The 19,630-nt window shown below is 39.0% G+C and overlaps 1 protein-coding gene across 1 annotated transcript in view; it reads left to right on the forward strand.

The window, feature by feature from the left end:
* NOX3 (NADPH oxidase 3) overlaps positions 1–19,630 on the forward strand; it is a 66,239-nt gene that overhangs the window by 8,288 nt on the left and 38,321 nt on the right. Inside the window, exons 2-5 of the mRNA XM_077486250.1 lie at positions 3,135–3,242; positions 3,411–3,495; positions 8,214–8,359; positions 11,837–12,018. Of these exons, the coding sequence (XP_077342376.1) occupies positions 3,135–3,242; positions 3,411–3,495; positions 8,214–8,359; positions 11,837–12,018 (521 nt within the window). The remainder of the gene's footprint in view (positions 1–3,134; positions 3,243–3,410; positions 3,496–8,213; positions 8,360–11,836; positions 12,019–19,630) is intronic.

Raw genomic sequence — 19,630 nt, forward strand, 5'->3', positions numbered from 1 at the left:
TAAATGTGCCCCGCCCTGCCGAGCTTGTGCGCAGAAGCGAGCGCATTTGTGAGCAGTGCCCACATATGAAAACAGTGTTCAAACCACACATGTGAGGTTTTGCCGTGATCAATAGAGCGAGAGCAATAATTCTAGCTCTAGAACTCCCCTGTAAGTCTAAACATGCAACCTGTAGCATTTTTTAAATATCGCCTATGGAGATTTTAAAGGCAAAAGTTTGTCGCCTTTCCACAAGAGGGCACAATTTTGAACCGTGACATGTTGAGTATAAATTTACTCGGCGTAACATTATCTTTCACAATATACAAAATTTACTGTTGTCTTATTTGTTAACTCAAAAAAGTGTATTTTTTCCCAAAATAGTGCGCTTGTAAAACCGCTGCACAAATACAATGTGACAGAAAGTATTGCAACAGCCACCATTTTATTCTCTAGTGCATTAGAAAAAAAAGTGCTTTGGTATCTCGCTCATTGAATCCTAACTGGTATTCTGGTTATGATACTGGCATGTGCCTCAGTTCTTAATGTTTTAACCACCTCTAGTCTGGGCCTTTTCTGACAATTTTTGTTCATATGTAACAATCAGTATTCTTTGTTAGAAAATTAGTTAGAACCCTCAAATATTATATATATTTTTTCAAAGCAAGGCCCTAGAGAATATATTTTGTCACATAAAATGTATTTGCGCAGCACTTATTCAAACCCAGTTTCTGGGGAAATAATACACTTTTTAAAATTTTAATGCAAAAAAAAAAAAAAAATACATAATCCAATTTTTAAATAAAATATAACAGATGATGTTACACAAAGTAATTAGATACCAAACATGTCACTCTTTAAAATTGTGCACACCCATGCAATGATGACAAATGATGTCAATTTTACTGTCCATAGGCAATGCTTTAAAAGCCTTTACAGGTTACCACTTTGGAATTACAGAGGAGGTCTGGTGCTAGAATTACTGCCCATGATCTGATGTTTGTGGTGATACCTCACATGTGTGGGACAATTGCGGTTTACATGCGTACAGGATCAACAAGCACATTCACGTTTGAGCGTGAGCACAGGAGGACAGGGGCACTTTAATGTATTTATTTTTTTAAATGATACATTTTTTTTTTACACTGTTGCTTTAATTTTTTTTGATCAGTTTTATTGCTGTCACAAAGAATGCAAACATCCTTTGGACAGCAATACACATGTGACAGTTTCTCTTTCTGGAGCGATCTGGAGTCTATAAAACCCCAAATCCCTTTCTGCACTTAAAAGCATTTTAAAACACCAAGATCTGTGTTTTTTTTAATGCTTTAGAGCTTAATTTATTAAGCTCTTTATTCATGCTGGGTGGTGATGTCATTGGTACATTCAGCCTGCCCATTATTGGTTAGAATCTCAGAGGGTTCCTCAGAGATTCGAACCATGCATGACTGGCCGTAGAAAGGAACTATTTTATTACCCATACATGACGTCAGCAAGGCTTCAACTAACACCTGCTTTGCAAATGAACAATCCTCTACTGCTTAAGTAAACCAACACCCACTGTCTTTAGCATTAATCTAAATTCTGTAAACCTTGTTTAGGAGTACTGAAGTTGAAGAATGCTAATATTAATGATGCATTGTAGTTGAAACAGTGAAGATTTCAAAGTCATTACTAAATTATTTATTGGTAGAAATTAAGTAGCATGGGCTAGGGGATCCCCTGTCCATCTCCCTGGGCCATGAAGTCATTAACAAATGTCCTTCTTATGCCGCGAACACACGAGCAGATTGTATGGCGTACTTAGTCCGTCATACAATCCGACGGACAGTCCGTCGTACTTTCCACTGAACGGACTTGACCACACACGGATGCACAAACAGTCCGTCAAAAGCTTGCGCGATGACGTGTACAGCACGTACGACGGGACTAGAAATAGGAAGTCCAAGACACAGCAAAGCACCCTTCCGCCGTGTAAATCCTTTCTAGGCATGCGCCATTCTTAGTCCGTCGAACTAGCATACTGACGACCGTACTGTCCGCTGAAACCAAAGTACGACGGACAGAATTTCGAAAAAACCGAAATTCTTAGTACTCCGGACTGCACGCTGAAAAAGTCAGCTGAAGCCCACACACGAGCGGATTGTCCGCTGAAATGTGTTTCGGCGGACTAAGTACGCCATACAATCCGCTCGTGTGTACGCAGCATTACTGCAATAAAGGCATAGGTTGTACAAAATAATGTGTTCCTCTGCAGAGGACTCACATGATTAGATCAAGTGAGCCCATCTAAGCCCTTGTACACACGGTCGGACATTCCAACCACAAAATCCGTCAGATTTTTTCCGATGGATTTTGTCCGAAACTGGTGTTGCATGCACACGGTCGGACAAAGTTGTCGGAAAATCCGATCGTTCGGAATGTGATGACGTTAGTTCGTTACGACGGGACTTCAGGCTAGTAGCCAATAGCTTTGGTCTCGTAATTTGATCTGAGCATGCGTGGCACTTTGTCCGATCGGAATTCTCTACGATTGGATCATGTTGTTGGAAAATTTTATAGCCAGCTCTCAAACTTTGTTGGTCGGACATTCCGACGGAAAAAATCAGATGGAGCCCACACACGGTCGGATTATCCGACAACACGGTCCGATCGAACATTTTCTGTCGGAATGTCCGTCCGGGTGTACAAGGGCTAAGAACGGTGCACCCAGTCAGAGCTCAGAGAAGCCTGCAATTGAAGTGAGGAGAGGAAGGATAGATGGCTGGTACTAAGAGGTGAAAGGAATATGGTGATTCCTAATGCCCTTGAGCGGTGTAAAAGGTGTATAAAAAGAGTTAAACTCTTTAAAGTGCAAATAAGTTCTTACTAAGTAGGAGTAATAGGAAAAAAAATACACTTTTAACGATTAAAGATTCTCCATAGCAATGTTTTCTGACCCAAGGTAGGATGTTCTGATGGAAAAGCAAATAACTTTTATGTAAAAATGTATAAATTAAATAATAAATAGCCATTTTTCATATGTTCATATACTAAATGAATTATAGGTGTAAATGTGAACTTATTTAAAGACTAAAATACACAAACAAAGGCAAAGTATAAATTACACCATAAAATGCCCCCAAAATCTCATGATCTTTTATTTTTCTTCACAGTCCTCTTTGGCTTGGGCTAGAGCTTCTGCGATGTGTTTGAACTTTAACGGCATGCTGATTTTGATTCCAGTTAGTCGAAATTTTGTTTCCTTCCTGAGAGGAAGTATGGTGAGTTAAAAAAAATAGTTATTAATGTATTTAAAGGTTTGCTGTCTGTTGTGTTGATAACATATGTTTTGCATGTTTCTATTTTATGCTCCACTATGGTGCACATTTGCTATGATTATACCATTAGTGGTTTCTGCACCGTTATTGCTTGAGTTTGTTTTTATTTAGTGCTGCATTGGAAATATGAGAAGACTACTTGACAAAAACATTACATTTCACCGACTTGTTGGGTACATGATTGCCCTTCATTCAGGTAAATTAGCTTTTTGCATTTTATATAACATTTATTTGTCATCTTTCTATTTACCATTTTTTAATTTGTATTTGGACAACATGGACTCAAATTTTATTGTAACAGACAGGTAACCGCTCTTATAGACTGCAGCAGACATTTGCAGCAAATGTTCTCAGTGATAAAGTCTACCAGTCACATTGGATTTAACAAGCTATTGTAGTTCCAGAAATATCTGCCAAATGTATAGTTACATAAGCTCATTGACCACTTTATTAGGTACACCTTGCTAGTACCTGGTTGGACTTCCTTTTGCCTTCAGAACTGCTTTAATTCTTTATGGCAAAGATTCAACAACGTGTTTGGAACAGAGATTTTGGTCCATATTGACATAATAGCATCACACAGTTGCAGCAGACGCACATCCATGATGCAAATCTCTCATTCTACCACATCCCAAAGGTGCTCTATTGGATTAAGATCTGGTGACTGCGGAGGACATTGGAGTACAGAGAACTCATTGACGTGTTCAAAAAAGTTTGAGATGATTTGAGAAACTTCAGTTCGATGCACAAACATATGTCAGATGGCCAATCACCTTAAGGTCAATAACCAATTGGCTGACTGGAGGAGCCCTTTGCCAGTCTAACTGCCCATTGTTTTACATGCTTTGATACTACAATGGCATACAAAAAAAAATTAAAAAACATAAAGGGCTATCACAAAAAAATACAAATAAAAAAACCTTGAATATCTTAAAACATATACAAGGAAAGAAAATAAGTTTTTAATTGAATATAGGTGTTGACAAAAATGGTGATTCTACACTAAAGCAGTCACAGTATTTTATGGAATCAGGTTCAATGCATATAACACATTTCACTTTATCTCTGATTTGTCAAATAAAATGGAACATGAAGAATAATTTAAATTATATTGAATAGGTACATTTCTTCAGCTTATTAGAGAGATCTCAAAATGATCATATCCTGCTAAAAGTATCCACTGATGCTTTTCAAGCAGTGTTTCACATAATTGGCCTCTTCTGCTTTAAAAATATACAAAGCCTACTTTATTAGCATCTGCCATTATCTTGCCGCATCAATAACAGGTTTTTCTAATAGAGGTGAGCAACCTTGAAAGAAGTGCATTTAGATCTGTGTTTACGTGCTAACCTTTAATTTCTCATTGGTTCTCAGTTACTTCAAATGCAAGCTTTAATTGCTAAAATTGGAAAGGATGTAATTAGGGCCTGTTAGAGCCAGTGCATTTTCAAAGAGGAATACACAACACTGTTATCTGTAATCAAGAGCCAAACTAAAAATGCCACTCAAGGGATCTGTGCTTATCCTGGCTTTTCATCTTCACACATCTTTGTACAATAATGAAGCTATGCTGTCAGTATCCCATTAATAAAGAAGAAGAACACAAACATTTTTCATTTTCACACTTGCCTGGATTCATTGCTATTAGTTCCCTTTAGATTCCAGGCCTGATATACTAAAGCAAATTAACAAAAGCAGGAATAAATTGTTACAGTACTCTGGATAGTGAACTCAGATGTTCATACACAGAGGCTGAGATCCCGGAATTTACATGTTGGTTCCTGTTGCCTTATGCTTTTGTGTTTCTAATTACATTTAATGTGATTTGTTGCTAGGATTCTATGCTAGGATTCTATGCACGGGCAAGGTCATCCAGTTCACAAGGCAAAGATACCAAACTGCACCACCCCCTCCAGGTTGAGCAGGGGGTGGGGCTAATAGTGCTGAAATGTATGTAATGGTTGCGACATGCATTGAAATTGCACCAATAGTTGTAACACACCACAGCAAATTCCTGCAGTGGCTAACAGGGGCAAAGGAAATTTTTTAACCTGCGTTGGTGGTATCACTGGAAGTAAACAAATGCCCCTGCATTGGTAGTGTCACTGGAAGAGAAAAAAATGCCATTGCATTGGTGCTGTAATTGAAAAGAAAAATGCCCCTCCATAGGTGGTGTTACTTAATGGAAAAAATGCCAGTCAGTGTCAGTGGCGGAAAGAAAATGAGACTGTGTCGGTGTCAGTGGGAGGAGGAATTGCCCCTGCATTGGTGGTGTCAATCCTAAGAGGACTGCTTTGGCAGTCAGTGGGTTGAAAGAGCAGCTAGAGAAAGGGGGGCTCAGTGGGGTGCATTTATCTGGAAGAACTTATGGGGCTTTAGGGAAGGGAAGATAGCTGAAGGGCTCTGAGAGAGGTAGGGTGGCTATGAGTCTCTTTGGGTCTTTGAGGGGGAAAGCAGAACTCTGGGCTTGCATTGCTCCTGCCACCCCTGTGTTTTGACAGTTCAGATTTCCTTTTCAGCCTGTCACCCTCCTGGGAATGAAGGCAATTTCTACTTATTCCCATCTTCAGTCATTTGATATGTCACATGACAAGGTGAGATGCGAAGTAGGGCAGTCTGTCCTACTGCATAGCAGGTGCCTGTACTGAGAAGGAGACTGTTCTCATTGTGCACCCTCTCTCCTTGGTCTCCTCAACCCACAGTAGGCTGCCTTTGGAAGAAGGAGAACCTTTAGCAGCCATCACGGACTCTGCTTAGCCGGAAGGTTGTGACGCTGCTTTCACTCTCATCAATCAAGCAGTTAGAGGACTAAGTGACAACAAGTTTCAGCCACACTGTGTTCAGGGCATCTGTCCCCTTGACCCATTTCCCCAGCCCTGCTAGGCTGTATCCAGCCTCTACATCTGTTTATCTATTTCTTGACTGTGCAGGCCTTCCCTAAGCTCAAAGCGTTGCATGCTTCTGCCCATTACTCTGACATTGGTTCCAGTAATCAGAGATGGAAGGGTGATCACTGAGTTATAATTATGTATCTAATCCAACCAAACCCTGAGTTTCTTGTTCAGTGGTTTGGATTGGGGAGATGATAAATATTTTGGACACCTTTCTAGAGTGTTCTCGACCCCCTGAGTTTCTTCCTGGAAAGTATGTGTGTCAAGAAGGATCTCTAAATGGGACTTGTCCCAAAATGGGAAATGTTCTGGAGGACCAAGGACTTTAGTTGCCTGCTGTAGTAGATTTCTAGGGGTACCAGGATTTGCAAGGACTGTTTATGCTAAAGAGTGTTGCAGAAAGGCTGGGTAGAAACCCATCAATCAAGGTATGTGACTATTCTACAAGGGTCAAGAGCCTGATTTATTTGGGAGAGATCTAATTTTACTTAAGAAAGACTATGACTGTTCTACTACTACCACTTTAAGAATACCTGCTGTATTTTTTTGCTATTTTTAGGTATCCTGAGCCCATAAATTGAGTAAATCTATAAAAGTTAAGAGTAAAACCGGGCATACATGGATTGAAATTTTGCCAGTTCAGCAGACATTGCCCAAATTTTTATTCATGTATGGGCAGGCTGGTTATATAGAAGCATAGAAGTCAATCTACCAATCAACGTCTGTACAACCACCCTGTCAGATTTTTCCCAATCGATCAGTACCACTGGCTATAGCCGGCAGCACTGATCAGTGTATTCTGATGGTGGGAAAGTCTCGCCACTGTCAGAATAACTCAGCAGGAGGTTTTCCAATCCACATCGAGTGTGTGGATCGGAGAATCAGGTAATTTTTTTTTGTTCACCAGTTAATATATAGGGGTCTAAAGTGACTGGCACCCAACTTATATTCCAGCCCACTATATTACAGAACTAGACCCTGACATGGAAATGTTAGCCTTCTAAATAACTTAGGGGGGTAATTCTGCACCACCCTAAGAGTTGGAGTGCTACACCTAACTGATCATATACTGATATTGAGTGTGTGCAGTCCAAGCCTTGTTTGTCTTTTTTGGGCCTTCTGTTCTAGCTAGTAATGAAACATTAAGCACTGATGCTTTTTACAGATACATCCCAACTTTGACACCCCTCCTCCATCCCTGTGAAGACTCCTCGGCATTTATTATATGGAAGGGCAGGGATTTATAATGTAAAAACCCGCATTAAAATGCTTTAAGGGCCATATTTATGAAATCAGTAAAGGTCACTTTTAATAATTATTCACTGGTGGTGAATCAATCGTGTCATTTAAAGCACGTGCACCAGGAAGCTTCATCTGCAGCAAATTTCTGGTGAATGTCAGATTAACTGCTTTGTAAGAAGCACTGTAAAGAAACACTGCTATAATGATATAAAAAGTACTGGCAAGAAAGCCACTATATGATCCCTATATTCTTATTAATGTTACCTTCCTCTGGAGAGCGTAGAATAATTGTCACCTGTTGTACACGTGGTGACTTTAATTTTAACTCAGAAGAAAAGATTTTTGAATTGTTGAATAAGCTCTGTAAGTAGACCATACTGTGAGAGTCCATTATAGACTTCCAGTGGGAAATATATATAATGATATGAAGGAATGCAGGTATCCTTTTTAAACTTAATAGTATGCCTGAAATCTTCCAGGACAGAAAAATAACAGTTTAAACTAAAGTATTACTTTTAAACTGAATAGTAGACAACACCATCTGATATTGCTGCCTGGTTTAAAATGGCAACTTACATTTAATTAAGCAACTGTACATTTATGTGAAATATTAGACTGCCCACATACTCTGAAATCTGAGATTGGTCTGGGAATTCTGTGACTGCTGGTAGATATGAGTCTAAAAAAACAATTTATACAGTTCTCTGTAAAATCTTTAAAATTCATTGAATGTCTAAATTCTGAATTTGCATAGTTTTTATTAACATTTTTTTTTTTCCAGCTATCCATATTGTAGCCCATTTAATTAATATAGAACGATACCACAGAAGTCAGTCATTGGACGCCGGAGGATTATGTAACACATTGTCATATATTGGCAATCATCCTAATGAGAGTTATTTAAATCCCGTCAGAAGATATGATACAGTAAGTTGTTTTGAACTGACTTTGATGAAGCACAATACCTCCAATTTTTCTAGGGTTTAGTTTTATATTTTCATTTTAATCAGCTTTGCATCACTTTTTCAAAAGCTGTCCATTCTAAAGCACTATGCCATGCACTTTTACATTTATTATACCTCCAATAAGGCTGCCAATTGGACTGTGTGACAATTCCAAAACCCCTGGCGGGCAGCTAAAGGACTTGAATAAATTAACTTGAAAAAAGCATATGGGAGCAGTCTAGTAATTGGTGTCCGAACTTCACACAATGAGGTTGATTTACTAAAACTGGAGAGTGCAAAATCTGGTGCAGCTGTGCATGGTAGCCAATCAGCTTCTAATTTCAGTTTGTTAAATTAAGCTTTGACAAAAAAAAAAAAAAACCTGGAAGGTGATTGGTTTCTATGTAGAACTGCACCAGATTTAGCATTTTCCAGTTTTAATAAATCAACCCCAATGTGTGTAGTCTCATGTAACCCTATATACAATGGAAAAATTGTCTTGTGAGTGAACAAGAGTGTGCACCTCCTACGGCAGTGGTTATTTTCAGAGACTAAGTAGCATAAACCAGAAAATTATCTCAACAATGTTATCTTTTTTTAATTCATCTAAAAAAAGATACAGGCATACCCCACTTTTAAGTACACAATGGTGTTTATTTACTAAAGCTGGAAAGTGCAAAATCAGGCTCACTTCTGCATAGAAACCAATGAGCTTCTAACCCCAGCTTGTTCAATCAAGCGTTGGTAATAAAACCTGGAAGCTCATTGGTTTCTATGCAGAAGTGAGCCTGATTTTGCACTTTCCAGCTTTAGTAAATAATTCCCATTGTGTACTTAAAAGTGGGGTATGCCTGTATATCAAATATAAATCACTTTATTAGAAAACTACATCCATCACCATCTAAAAAATATAGCAAGAGGAATAAGTTATAGTTGTAAGTTCAACACCACATTATAAGGCAGTGGGCCCACCAACACAGGCCAGGTTTGCAAGATAACTGAAGTGCATCACAGGTGATATCATTTGCTGCTCTGTGATTGCAGTATTCTAGTCTGCATCTCCCCAAGATAATACATAAAACCTGGCCTGTTAGTGGGCCCTGAGGACAGGGTTGGTGACCACTGCCAAAAGGAACTTTTAAAAAAGAGGACAGGACTTTCAAAGGGGTTGAGACCTTCATTCAGAATAATTAATTGAAGCAAGTGTATGTTAAAAATTAGCTTTTAATCATAAATTAAAATGTTTCAATTGGGTAAACATCTCCTAAAAGCGTGACCATGCCCACACACTCGATGTCCGTCGGTGTCCAGCGATCTTGTCATGGAGCGGCAGAATGGGTAAACAAGGCATTTCCCCATTCTGTCTTGTGACATGACAGGGATCTACTGCTCCCTGTCATCGGGAGCAGTGATAGCTGTCATGTAAGTGGTAGCCCACCCCCCCACGGTTAGAATCACTCCCTAGGACACACTTAACCCCTTGATCGCCCCCTAGTGTTCAATCCCTTCCCAGCCAGTGTCATTTAAACAGTAATCAGTGCAATTTTATAGCACTGATCGCTGTATAAATGACAATGTTCCCAAAATAGTGTCAAAAGTGTCCGATGTGTCCGCCATAATGTCGCAGTCACGATAAAAATCGCAGATTGACGCCATTACTGCAAAAAATTAAAAAATAATAAAAATGCCATAAATCTATCCTCTATTTTGTAGACACTATAACTTTTTTGCAAACCAATCAATATACGCCTATTGCGATTTTTTTTTTTTTTTTTACCAAAAATACATAGAAGAATACATATCGGCCTAAACTGAGGAAAAAACATTTTTTTTATATATATTTTTTTGGGGGGTATTTATTATAGCAAAAAGTCAAAAATAATGTTTTTTCAAAATTGTTTTGTTTATAGCTCAAAAAATAAAAACCATAGAGGTGAGTAAATACCACCAAAAGAAAGCTCTATTTATGGGAAAAAAAGGACGTCAATTTTGTTTTGGTGTAACGTTGCTCAGCCGCGCAATTGCCAGTTAAAGCGACGCAGTGCAGAATCGCAAAAAGTGCTCTGGTCAGGAAGGGGGTAAAATCTTCTGGGGCTAAAGCGACTAAAGAAGAAATAGAATGTAATTATGCTAACATAATTCGAACTGCCCATTGTAAGTACTGTCTTGCAGTTGTGTTGCAGGCAGAGAAAAAAGTTCAGCAAGCTTCATAAATCATAAGTGGTGTTTGTAAGGTTAGAGCAACACTCAAAGAAGTTCCCTTCCATCCATAAGGAAAGCAAAATGAGAGAAAAGGTGTGGATATAGGTCTATTTCTTCAGAAACACTGGAAAGCTAAAAGACTTGAACTGGAATTGTTTGGTGCTTGTCTTAATAATACATCTTAAAGTGACCCTAATGCCGCGTACACACGACCAGACTTTTCGATGGACTAGGTCCGACGGTCTTCCCAGCGGACTTTCAGCTCCGGCAGACTTTCCGAATGAACGGACTTGGACACAACAATCACACCAAAGTCTGGCGTATTCTAACTTGATGATGTACGACCGGACTAGAATAAGGAAGTTCATAGCCAATAGCTGCCCTAGCGTCGGTTTTTGTCTGTCAGACTAGCATACACATGAACGGATTTCTCGATAGGAACTGGGCAAAAAATTTGAAACATGTTCTATTTCTAAAGTCGTCAGATTCTTGGACAGCAAAGGTCCGATGGAGCCCACACACAATCAAATTGTCCGATGGATTAGTTCCATCGGGCCTTTGCTGTCAAAAAGTCCGGTTGTGTGTACGCGGCATTAGAGCCCTTTCACACTGAGGCGCTTGAAAACTGCCCATAAAACACACTTTTGAGGTGCTTTTGCAGCACTTTTCAATCGCTTTTGAGGTGTTAGCAGTGTGCTTTTTTTTGAAGGTCACTTGACTCAAAACGACTTCAAGAACCATTTCGAGGCGCTTTTAAGGTGCTTTTGAGGTGCTTCCCATTTATTTCAATGGAGAGGGGCGCTTTTGAGGTGCTTTTTTTAGCGCTCCAAACGAGCAGGAGTTTTCACCTCCCTGCCAGTGCACCACCCCAGTGTGAAAGAATTCTTTGATTCTAATGGCAATAGGCTTTCGTAAGCTTTTCAGGCCCTTTTTTTTAGCGCCAACAAGCTTGAAAAAAAAACGCCTCAGTGTGAGAGGGCTCTTATATTTGAACATGCAGGACAAATTTTAAGGATCATCTGAAGAAGAGTAAGGTAATGGAGATTTTCACATAAGTCAATGATGACAATAACACAAGTTTTACTGAACACTTGTAATAATTCCTTCAGTTTTTATAAACCAGCAGCAGCAAAAAATAAGCACAGTGATCATTTGTGACATATTTGTTACGTTGGTTTTCTTAACACTTAGGCTTTGTAAATTTTGCCAATAACATACTAATGTCTTTTTATTCTATGTATTTATTATTGTATTCTAGAGCATAACAAAAGAAACTATTGTTACATTGGCTGGGATCACTGGCTTTATAATCACATTGGCGCTTGTGTTAATTATAACCTCATCCACAGAGACCATAAAAAGGTCATGCTATGAAGTTTTCTGGTATACCCACAACCTATCCATTGTTTTCTTCATTGGACTTGTTATACATGGTGCAGGGTAAGCATACAAATTCTAGCAATTTTGCTTATATTATTACAAGGTGGTGCCTGAAATGTGAATAATTAAGGATATTGAAACTTTATACTGGTCCTAATTATGTACTTTTGAACAATGCATGGGGTGACATAAATGAAATCTCCTTGAGGTTAACCACTTCCAGACCAGCATGTTATTTGTTTCCAGGTGATTTTTCTTTTTTCAGTGCTGCGATAGTGTTATGTATAATTACTTGGCCAAACAATAGTGTACCCAAATAAATTTAACAACGGGTACAAATTAAGCTCACGCTGGTACAGGACCCCAGACCTATTGCACAAGTACTATCCCTCAGTATCTGAACGGTGTTGGCGTTGCGGTAAGGAAAAAGGTACGCTCATCCATATTTGGTGGGACTGTCCAGAGTTGCAACCATTCTGGCTCAAAGTGCATGAAAGCATAAAAGAAATATCTTCACTTAAGCTGGACATCTCACCAGCACAATATCTACTGCATCTGTCGAACATTCCTAAAAAACGCTACTATAAATCGGTTGCAATGCACTTGGTGAACGCAGCCAGAATGTGTGTACCAGTGCATTGGAGATCGACATCCCCATCCTCAATAGCGGAATGGGTTCAGCGAATTAACTGGATAGCAGAAATGGAAGAGCTGATCCATATTTCCTTAGACAAAACTGACAAATTCACGGCCATATGGGGACCCTGAAAATCGTTTAAAAACTCACTACGATTTAAGGAACTCACCCAAGGGGTACCATAATTTACTTATAATAATCTTATTGCTCAACCCTGCGTAGGACCCCTTACTTATAAGGAATAATGCCACACTGCTTACAGAAAACTAATGGTAGAGGGAGAGGGTAGCTGGTGATAGTCACACCCCCTCTCCCTGCCCGCTCTGGATCCAACTTACTTTTGACACCTTACAGGCCCTATCTTTTAGGCAAGCGTTCTAACCCCTGTTCCACCCCCCCTTTCCCCCCCTTCTTTTTTTTTCTCTCCCCCTATCTTTCTCCTGCCCAACATTATCATAATTGGAGGGATGTGCCGGAATAGTTTCACTTTACCACAGGAGGGCAATTGGAAAGGATTCATCTGACACAAGGGAGCTAAGCTACAGTAGCAACTGATGATGGGCACTCTAGAACTGAAATGTCTTCTGGCCACTATTGCTGATTCTAGGCTTCTTTTTGGTTTCTCTCATTCTTTGTTGGTTAACAATATTGAGATTTTTCTTGCTCCTGTACCCTTAAGGGATTGGCTAACAAGTCTTAGAGAATATTGATTATACTTAAGTGTTTGTATTAGCTAATGTTTGTGCACATACAATCCCTTCAAAGTTTGTTGTTGTACCCAAGAAAATGCTCAATAAAAATAAAATGTAACATCATTTTTGAGATAGCGTTAGTTTAATTTTGGTGGTATTTATTAACTATTTTTTTTTTTTTACTATATAAGAAAAAATGCTAAACAAAACAATTTGTATTAATTACATTTACTTTTTTTTTCTAATAAATTTGAATCAAATATATTTTCATGTCTAATAGATAATGATTACAGTTGTTTCCTGGCTTAAAATTATAGGCTGACTGTATTCATGTACAAAGTGGTCATTGCTATGTGCCCCAAAAGCATTATAATTAGTAGCAGAAAAACTCCCTCTCTCCAATCATTGGGGGCTAGGGTCATCTTACCACCCCCCCCCCCCCCCCCACTAAACACACACAGCACCCATACCCCAATCGTTGGTGTTCATTCATTAAAAAAAAAAATCCCACAACCATGGTCAGTGGCAGTTTAAAACCCACAACTTTCCACTCAGCTGCTTTTCCTTTCAGTGCTGGTAAAGAACACCAAGAAAAGTTACTTAACTGGGATCTTTCTTTCTTTCTCTTTCCTGACTTGTTGGTTCACAATGATCAAAAGGCACAGAACCACTCTGGTTGGCTCTGTGCATTTGGCCTGTAAGGTGCTCTGTCTAATTACAGCTTGAATAAAACAGGTATTGAGAGCGAATCTCATGTGAGCATCCGCTATAAAAGCAAAGCTCTTCATAAATGTTCTTTAGGATTTACAGGCCCCCCTAATAGCCATTTAACTGCAGTGGCTAGTCATGTATTGGTTAAACAGTATTTGGTCTGTCTGTGAGAGTTTGGAGTAAAGGAGGAAGAGTTGCATAAAACATTCTAAACTTGCACTGTAAAGCAATTCAATAATCCTTAGCAATTGAAGAGATGTAATTGATTGCCGTTGAGCTTAGAATTCTGCTGTTAGGTTGCAAAGCTTTTCTGCTTTTTGAGCTACTTTATTTTACAACCTAAAAGATGAAGGAGTTGCCAAAAGTGTTAAAATGGCTGATATTCACATCGTAATCATTAAAAAAAATCCAGTTTACAGGCAAAACATATTATCATGAAATTGTTTCTTTTTTTAATCTTTTTATATATATATATATATATATATATATATATATATAATATATATATATTTAGTTTTTCTTACCACTGCAACCACCCAAGAAGGAGCATAAAATGCTCCTTGAGATAGAGCAGCAAAGAACCTCTGTTACTTATTATTATTATTATTATTATTATTATTATTATTATACAGGTTTTATATAGCCCTGACAGTTTACGCAGCGCTTTACAACATTAGGGGGTTACTTGATGGTGGCTGGATCCACTGCCCTGTAGTCATAGATGAAGGGGGAACACCAAATGCAAACAGGATGACCTCCTACATAATAATATTATATATTACAGTGTGTATATTATATACAGTATATAATACAATTTATTTTTTGCAAAAATAAAAAAAAGATAGGGTTGTGTCAAGTAAATATATACAAAACATGTAAAGCTAAATTTTGTATACCCTAAAAATGGCAGCTAAACGACACTACTCAAAATTGTCCATAGGTGATGTTTTAAAAACTTCCCATGCTTTAACAATGAATGATGGCCCCCAGATTATAGCTTTCACTTCATCATTTATGGCAATGCCTCACATAGACACAGAAAAATGTATTTACCTGTCTGATATGTACATGAATCAGGAGCAAGTATCGACACTTTCGGTGTTGCATGCCAGCGGAATTTTAAAGGGTGTCTTATGTGTAATTATTATTTTTCTTAAATATAGTATGCTGATTGCAGTTTTGAAAAATTTGTTGTTTTTTTTTGCATTTAGTTTAGATTATATCTTCCTTTGGTTTCCCATTTTAAACGTCAGAACATATTGCTTTTGTTGTATCCGTTACAATATTTATATGGCCTGGTAATAGCAAATAGGTTATACTCTTGTACTAATTTCTTCTCGTTCTCAACGAACAATAGTTGGACTTATATTTTGCTTTTTCTTCCTGTTTCTTCCTGTTCTTCCTTGCTCTCGCTTAAAAAGGAAAGGGGGCATTTTGTTGTTCTTACCTTAGGTCAGCCTTTCTCAACGTTTTCAACACAGAGGAACCCTTGAAATAGTTCTCTGGTCTTGGGGGAACCCCTTCTAAAAATTAGAAATCTACAACTCATGATACATTAGTGTGATGGTCAGTGGGAAGAATGGTCCTTACACTTGTGGTCATTGGGAAGCATTACCTCCTTACAGGTAGTTAAAAAGATCAATGGTGTCAGTGGGAACTTATCTGAGAGGCAGAAATTGCCCAATGCTGAAGGAACCCCTAGCAACCTCTGGAGGAACCCTAGGGTTCCACAGAACCCTGGTTGAGAATCACTGCCTTAGGTTATGTAAAGCACTTCATAAACTGACAATGCTATATAAGTACCTGTAATGAATAAAGTAATAACTAAAACAAAAATAGGTTCTAAAACAACTTGTCCTGAATAAATGCGAAATGTTGCTCTACCGATTGGCAAACAAACAAGGGTACTTGGAAATCTGTGGGTTAGCTGTTTTCTAAGAAAGCATGTCCGTTACTGCTGGACTGCTTGGTGCACAATGCTATACAAATACCTGTAATTAATAAAATAATAAATAAAGCATAAATAGGTTCTAAGCCCTTGTACACACAGTCAGAGAATCCGTCGGAATGTGTCCTATCGGACTGTTTTGTCCGATAATCCGACTGTGTGTGGTATGCATCGGACTGTTTCCGTCGGAATATCCGTCAGACCAAATTTTCCAACTTGCTGGAAATATTTTCCGACAAACTGGTCCGATCGGACATACTCCGATCATGTGTAGAGAATTCCGATCGGACCAAGTGCCACGCATGCTCAGATCAAATTCCTACATCAAAGCTATTGGCTACTAGCCTGAACGTAGTCCCATCGTAACGAAATTACGTCATCACGTTCTGAACGATCGGATTTTCCGACAACTTTGTCCGACCGTGTGTATGCAACAGTTTCGGACAAGATCCGTCGGGATAAAATCCGACGGATTTTGTTGTCGGAATCTCCGACCGTGTGTACAAGGGCTAAGACAAATTGCCCTGAATAAATGTGAAATGTTGATCTACCAATTGGCAAACAAGGGGATTTGCAAATCTGTGGTTTAGCTGTTTTCCAAGAAAGCATGTCCATTACTGCTGGACTGCTTGTTGCACCTTAACATTTTAGTCAACATAGCTTTGGCCTTAGAAAATTATTATTTTCAGTGGGTTAACATGGTTTTAAAAAAGGCAAGAAGTCCCATATTTTCCCACAGCCTCTGAGCTGTTTTTCCAGGGTCAAAGTATAAGTAATAGTTGCTGTTCAAAGGGTAGCATTCATCTTACAAAAATGGAGAGCTTCTACATGGCAGTTGAGAATCTCTTTAACTGTCTGCTAGCTCTGGTCTAATTTACAAACCATATTCTTTTATATTGTTTCAGTGTATACTGTTCTAAAAGTATTTATATTTCTGTTTTATAATATTAATATTTAAAATGGTTTGTTTTGAGTGTGTTTCCCTCAAAAATATATACGGTATAGAAAAAAATAATGTGGTATCATATTAAACAAAGTATGTATAATTATTTTTTCAGAGTACATCATTGATATAAACTTTGGAAAATGTTTAATTGTAAAATAGAGTATAACAAAAGGAGATGATGATCACGATGATGATATTAATGGATAAATAGGTGCATTCAATATGTAGATTTTAACTGAATGTATGACAATGACGACATTGTTATCATTGCAAAATCTATTTTTTTTTTAGTTTTCCCTTATAGAATGCATAACATAATCTTGAAATTCATGCCTCTTACATTGGTATTCCTATTCTTTTTGCTGATCATCCGTAAAAGATTATCACATAATTGCAACCCATATTAGCTTTATTAATGGCAGCAATGTCTGTAAACAACTGTATTATGACTCTATTGATGGATATCAAACTGTAAAATCAACCATATATTGTTTTTAAAGCAGAGCTCCAGGCTCCTTCAGAAAAGAAGAAAAGTCAGCAGCTACAAATACTGTAGCTGCTGAATTTTAATATTAGGACACTTACCTGTCCATGAATCCAGCAGTGCCTTCACCCGGGCCAATTTTTCAATCGCCTCTCAGGTGCTGCCGCAGCCACCATCTTAGGTGAGGGAAAACCACAGGGAAATCGACAGTAAAGTTTTGAGGCTTCACAGGCGGTTCCCTTCTGTACATGTGCAAAGCGCGCTGCACTTTGTGAATGGCCCGGTGGCGGGGGAGGGGGGGCAAACTTCCGGATGAGTTCACTGCAGCGAAGTCTGCTGGAAGTGGGAGTGTCAACACCAGGAGGCAAATGAGCAGAGCTTGCCCTTTTGGGTAGAGCTCTACTTTAATTTGCTGTGTATAATGCAAGAAACTCACATCAACATGTTGTGTATATACCAGAATTAGGATATTTTTAGGTTAAAGTGTTTTTTGTTTTGGATCAAGTAGGAAAAGATTAGAACTCCTTTCAATTTTTTTTTATTTCTGTTTATGGCGTTGCTGAGTAGATTCAATCTCTCTATTTGTCCTGGCGATTGTGGTAACCAAGACAAAAAATGATGGGCAATCCAAACTTTTACAGTTGTCAGAAGAACAGAAGATGATAGGAAATCTCACCTGTTTGAAAGACAACTGTCTAAGCCCTTGTACACACGGTCGAACATTCCGACAGAAAATGTCCGATCGGACCGTGTTGTCGGATAACCTGACCGTGTGTGGGCTCCATCAGACTGTTTCCGTCCGAATATCCGACCGACAAAGTTTTAGAGCTGGGCTATAAAATTTTCCGACAACATGATCCGATCGGACTTTGTCCGATCGTTTGTAGAGAATTCCGATCGGACACCCATGCTCAGATCAAATTACAAGACCAAAGCTATTGGCTACTAGCCTGAACGTAGTCCCGTCGTAACGAAATAACGTCATCACGTTATGAACGATCAGATTTTCCGACAACTTTGTCCGACCGTGTGTATGCAACACCAGTTTTCGGACAAAATCCGACGGATTTTGTTGTTGGAATATCCAACCGTGTGTACAAGGGCTAAGAGAAGAATGCCCCTCATTTTGTAGATATTTCCACTCAGGGACAGGAAATAGTGACACAGAGTACAAAATATACTTACAAGGTCTTTAAAGAAGAACTCCAGCTTTCTCTCCAAAACAGATGTATTGTGCATGTAAATGAATCACAGCCCCAATATCAGTGTGTGCGTGTTCGTGTGTGTGTACTAACCTACAGCAGGTTTCTGTGACTGTGATGTCACTCCTCCAGAAGTTCTGACTTCCTGTTTCCTTGCTTTGCCAGTCCTGATACTACATGTCCCATCATCCTTTGAGCCTCTGTAGTTTCAGGGCAGGCTATGGGAGTCACTTGTAGCAGCTGTAGGAGCTGATGTGGGCGTGTCTAAGGATCACTATGGGTGTTTCTGGGCCTTCATGTGGGTGGTGATTGGGGGAGGAATATAATTGTGTTATCCCCACCCACACTCTATTCCTCTCTGCAGTGAAGAGGGAAGAAGCAGGAAGTGGAACTTTAGTCAGAAAGTGAAATTCTAAAAGCTATTTTTATTTTTTTTTAATAACAAACATGTTCTACTTCCCTGCATTGTGTAATGGTTTTGCAGAGAGCAAACCCGATCCTCCTCTTCTCCTACCGCCGCTTGCCGAGAGGGCACTGATGCATGCCTGCTCATGCAACCTGCACAGAAAAAATGGCAACACCAACCAAACACGAATGGCTCTCACGGTGCCAGGCTGGGTTCACATCTGCGTGCTTCTAAATGCATGGCAACCCACACAGAAAACACACGCTTTGTAATGCCTTTCTAAAATGTGTGTCAATGCACGTTACACTTTCTATTTAGGCTGCATTCTCATCTGTGTGTTTCTGAACGCATGACAACCTGCAAGAAAACACACGCTTTGCCATTTGTTCCAAAAATATGTGGCACTGTGCATCACATTTGCGTTACCATTCGTTTGCATCTGCCTGTTTCCAAATGCACAGCAACCCACAAAAAGAAAATGAGCGCTTTGGCTTGTGTTTTGAAAATGAGCAGCAATGTATGTCAGGCTTGCATTATCATTTAGGCTGCATTTGTGCATTGCAATGAATACAGAAAACATGCACTTTGTTGTGCATTTCAAAAACGCATAGCAGCGCATGCATGACAACCCACACAAAACACGCAC

This window comes from Lithobates pipiens, unplaced genomic scaffold, assembly GCF_037356315.1.
Source record: "Lithobates pipiens isolate NorthernLeopardFrog02 unplaced genomic scaffold, aLitPip1_a1.2 Scaffold_18, whole genome shotgun sequence".
Lineage (NCBI taxonomy): Eukaryota > Metazoa > Chordata > Amphibia > Anura > Ranidae > Lithobates > Lithobates pipiens.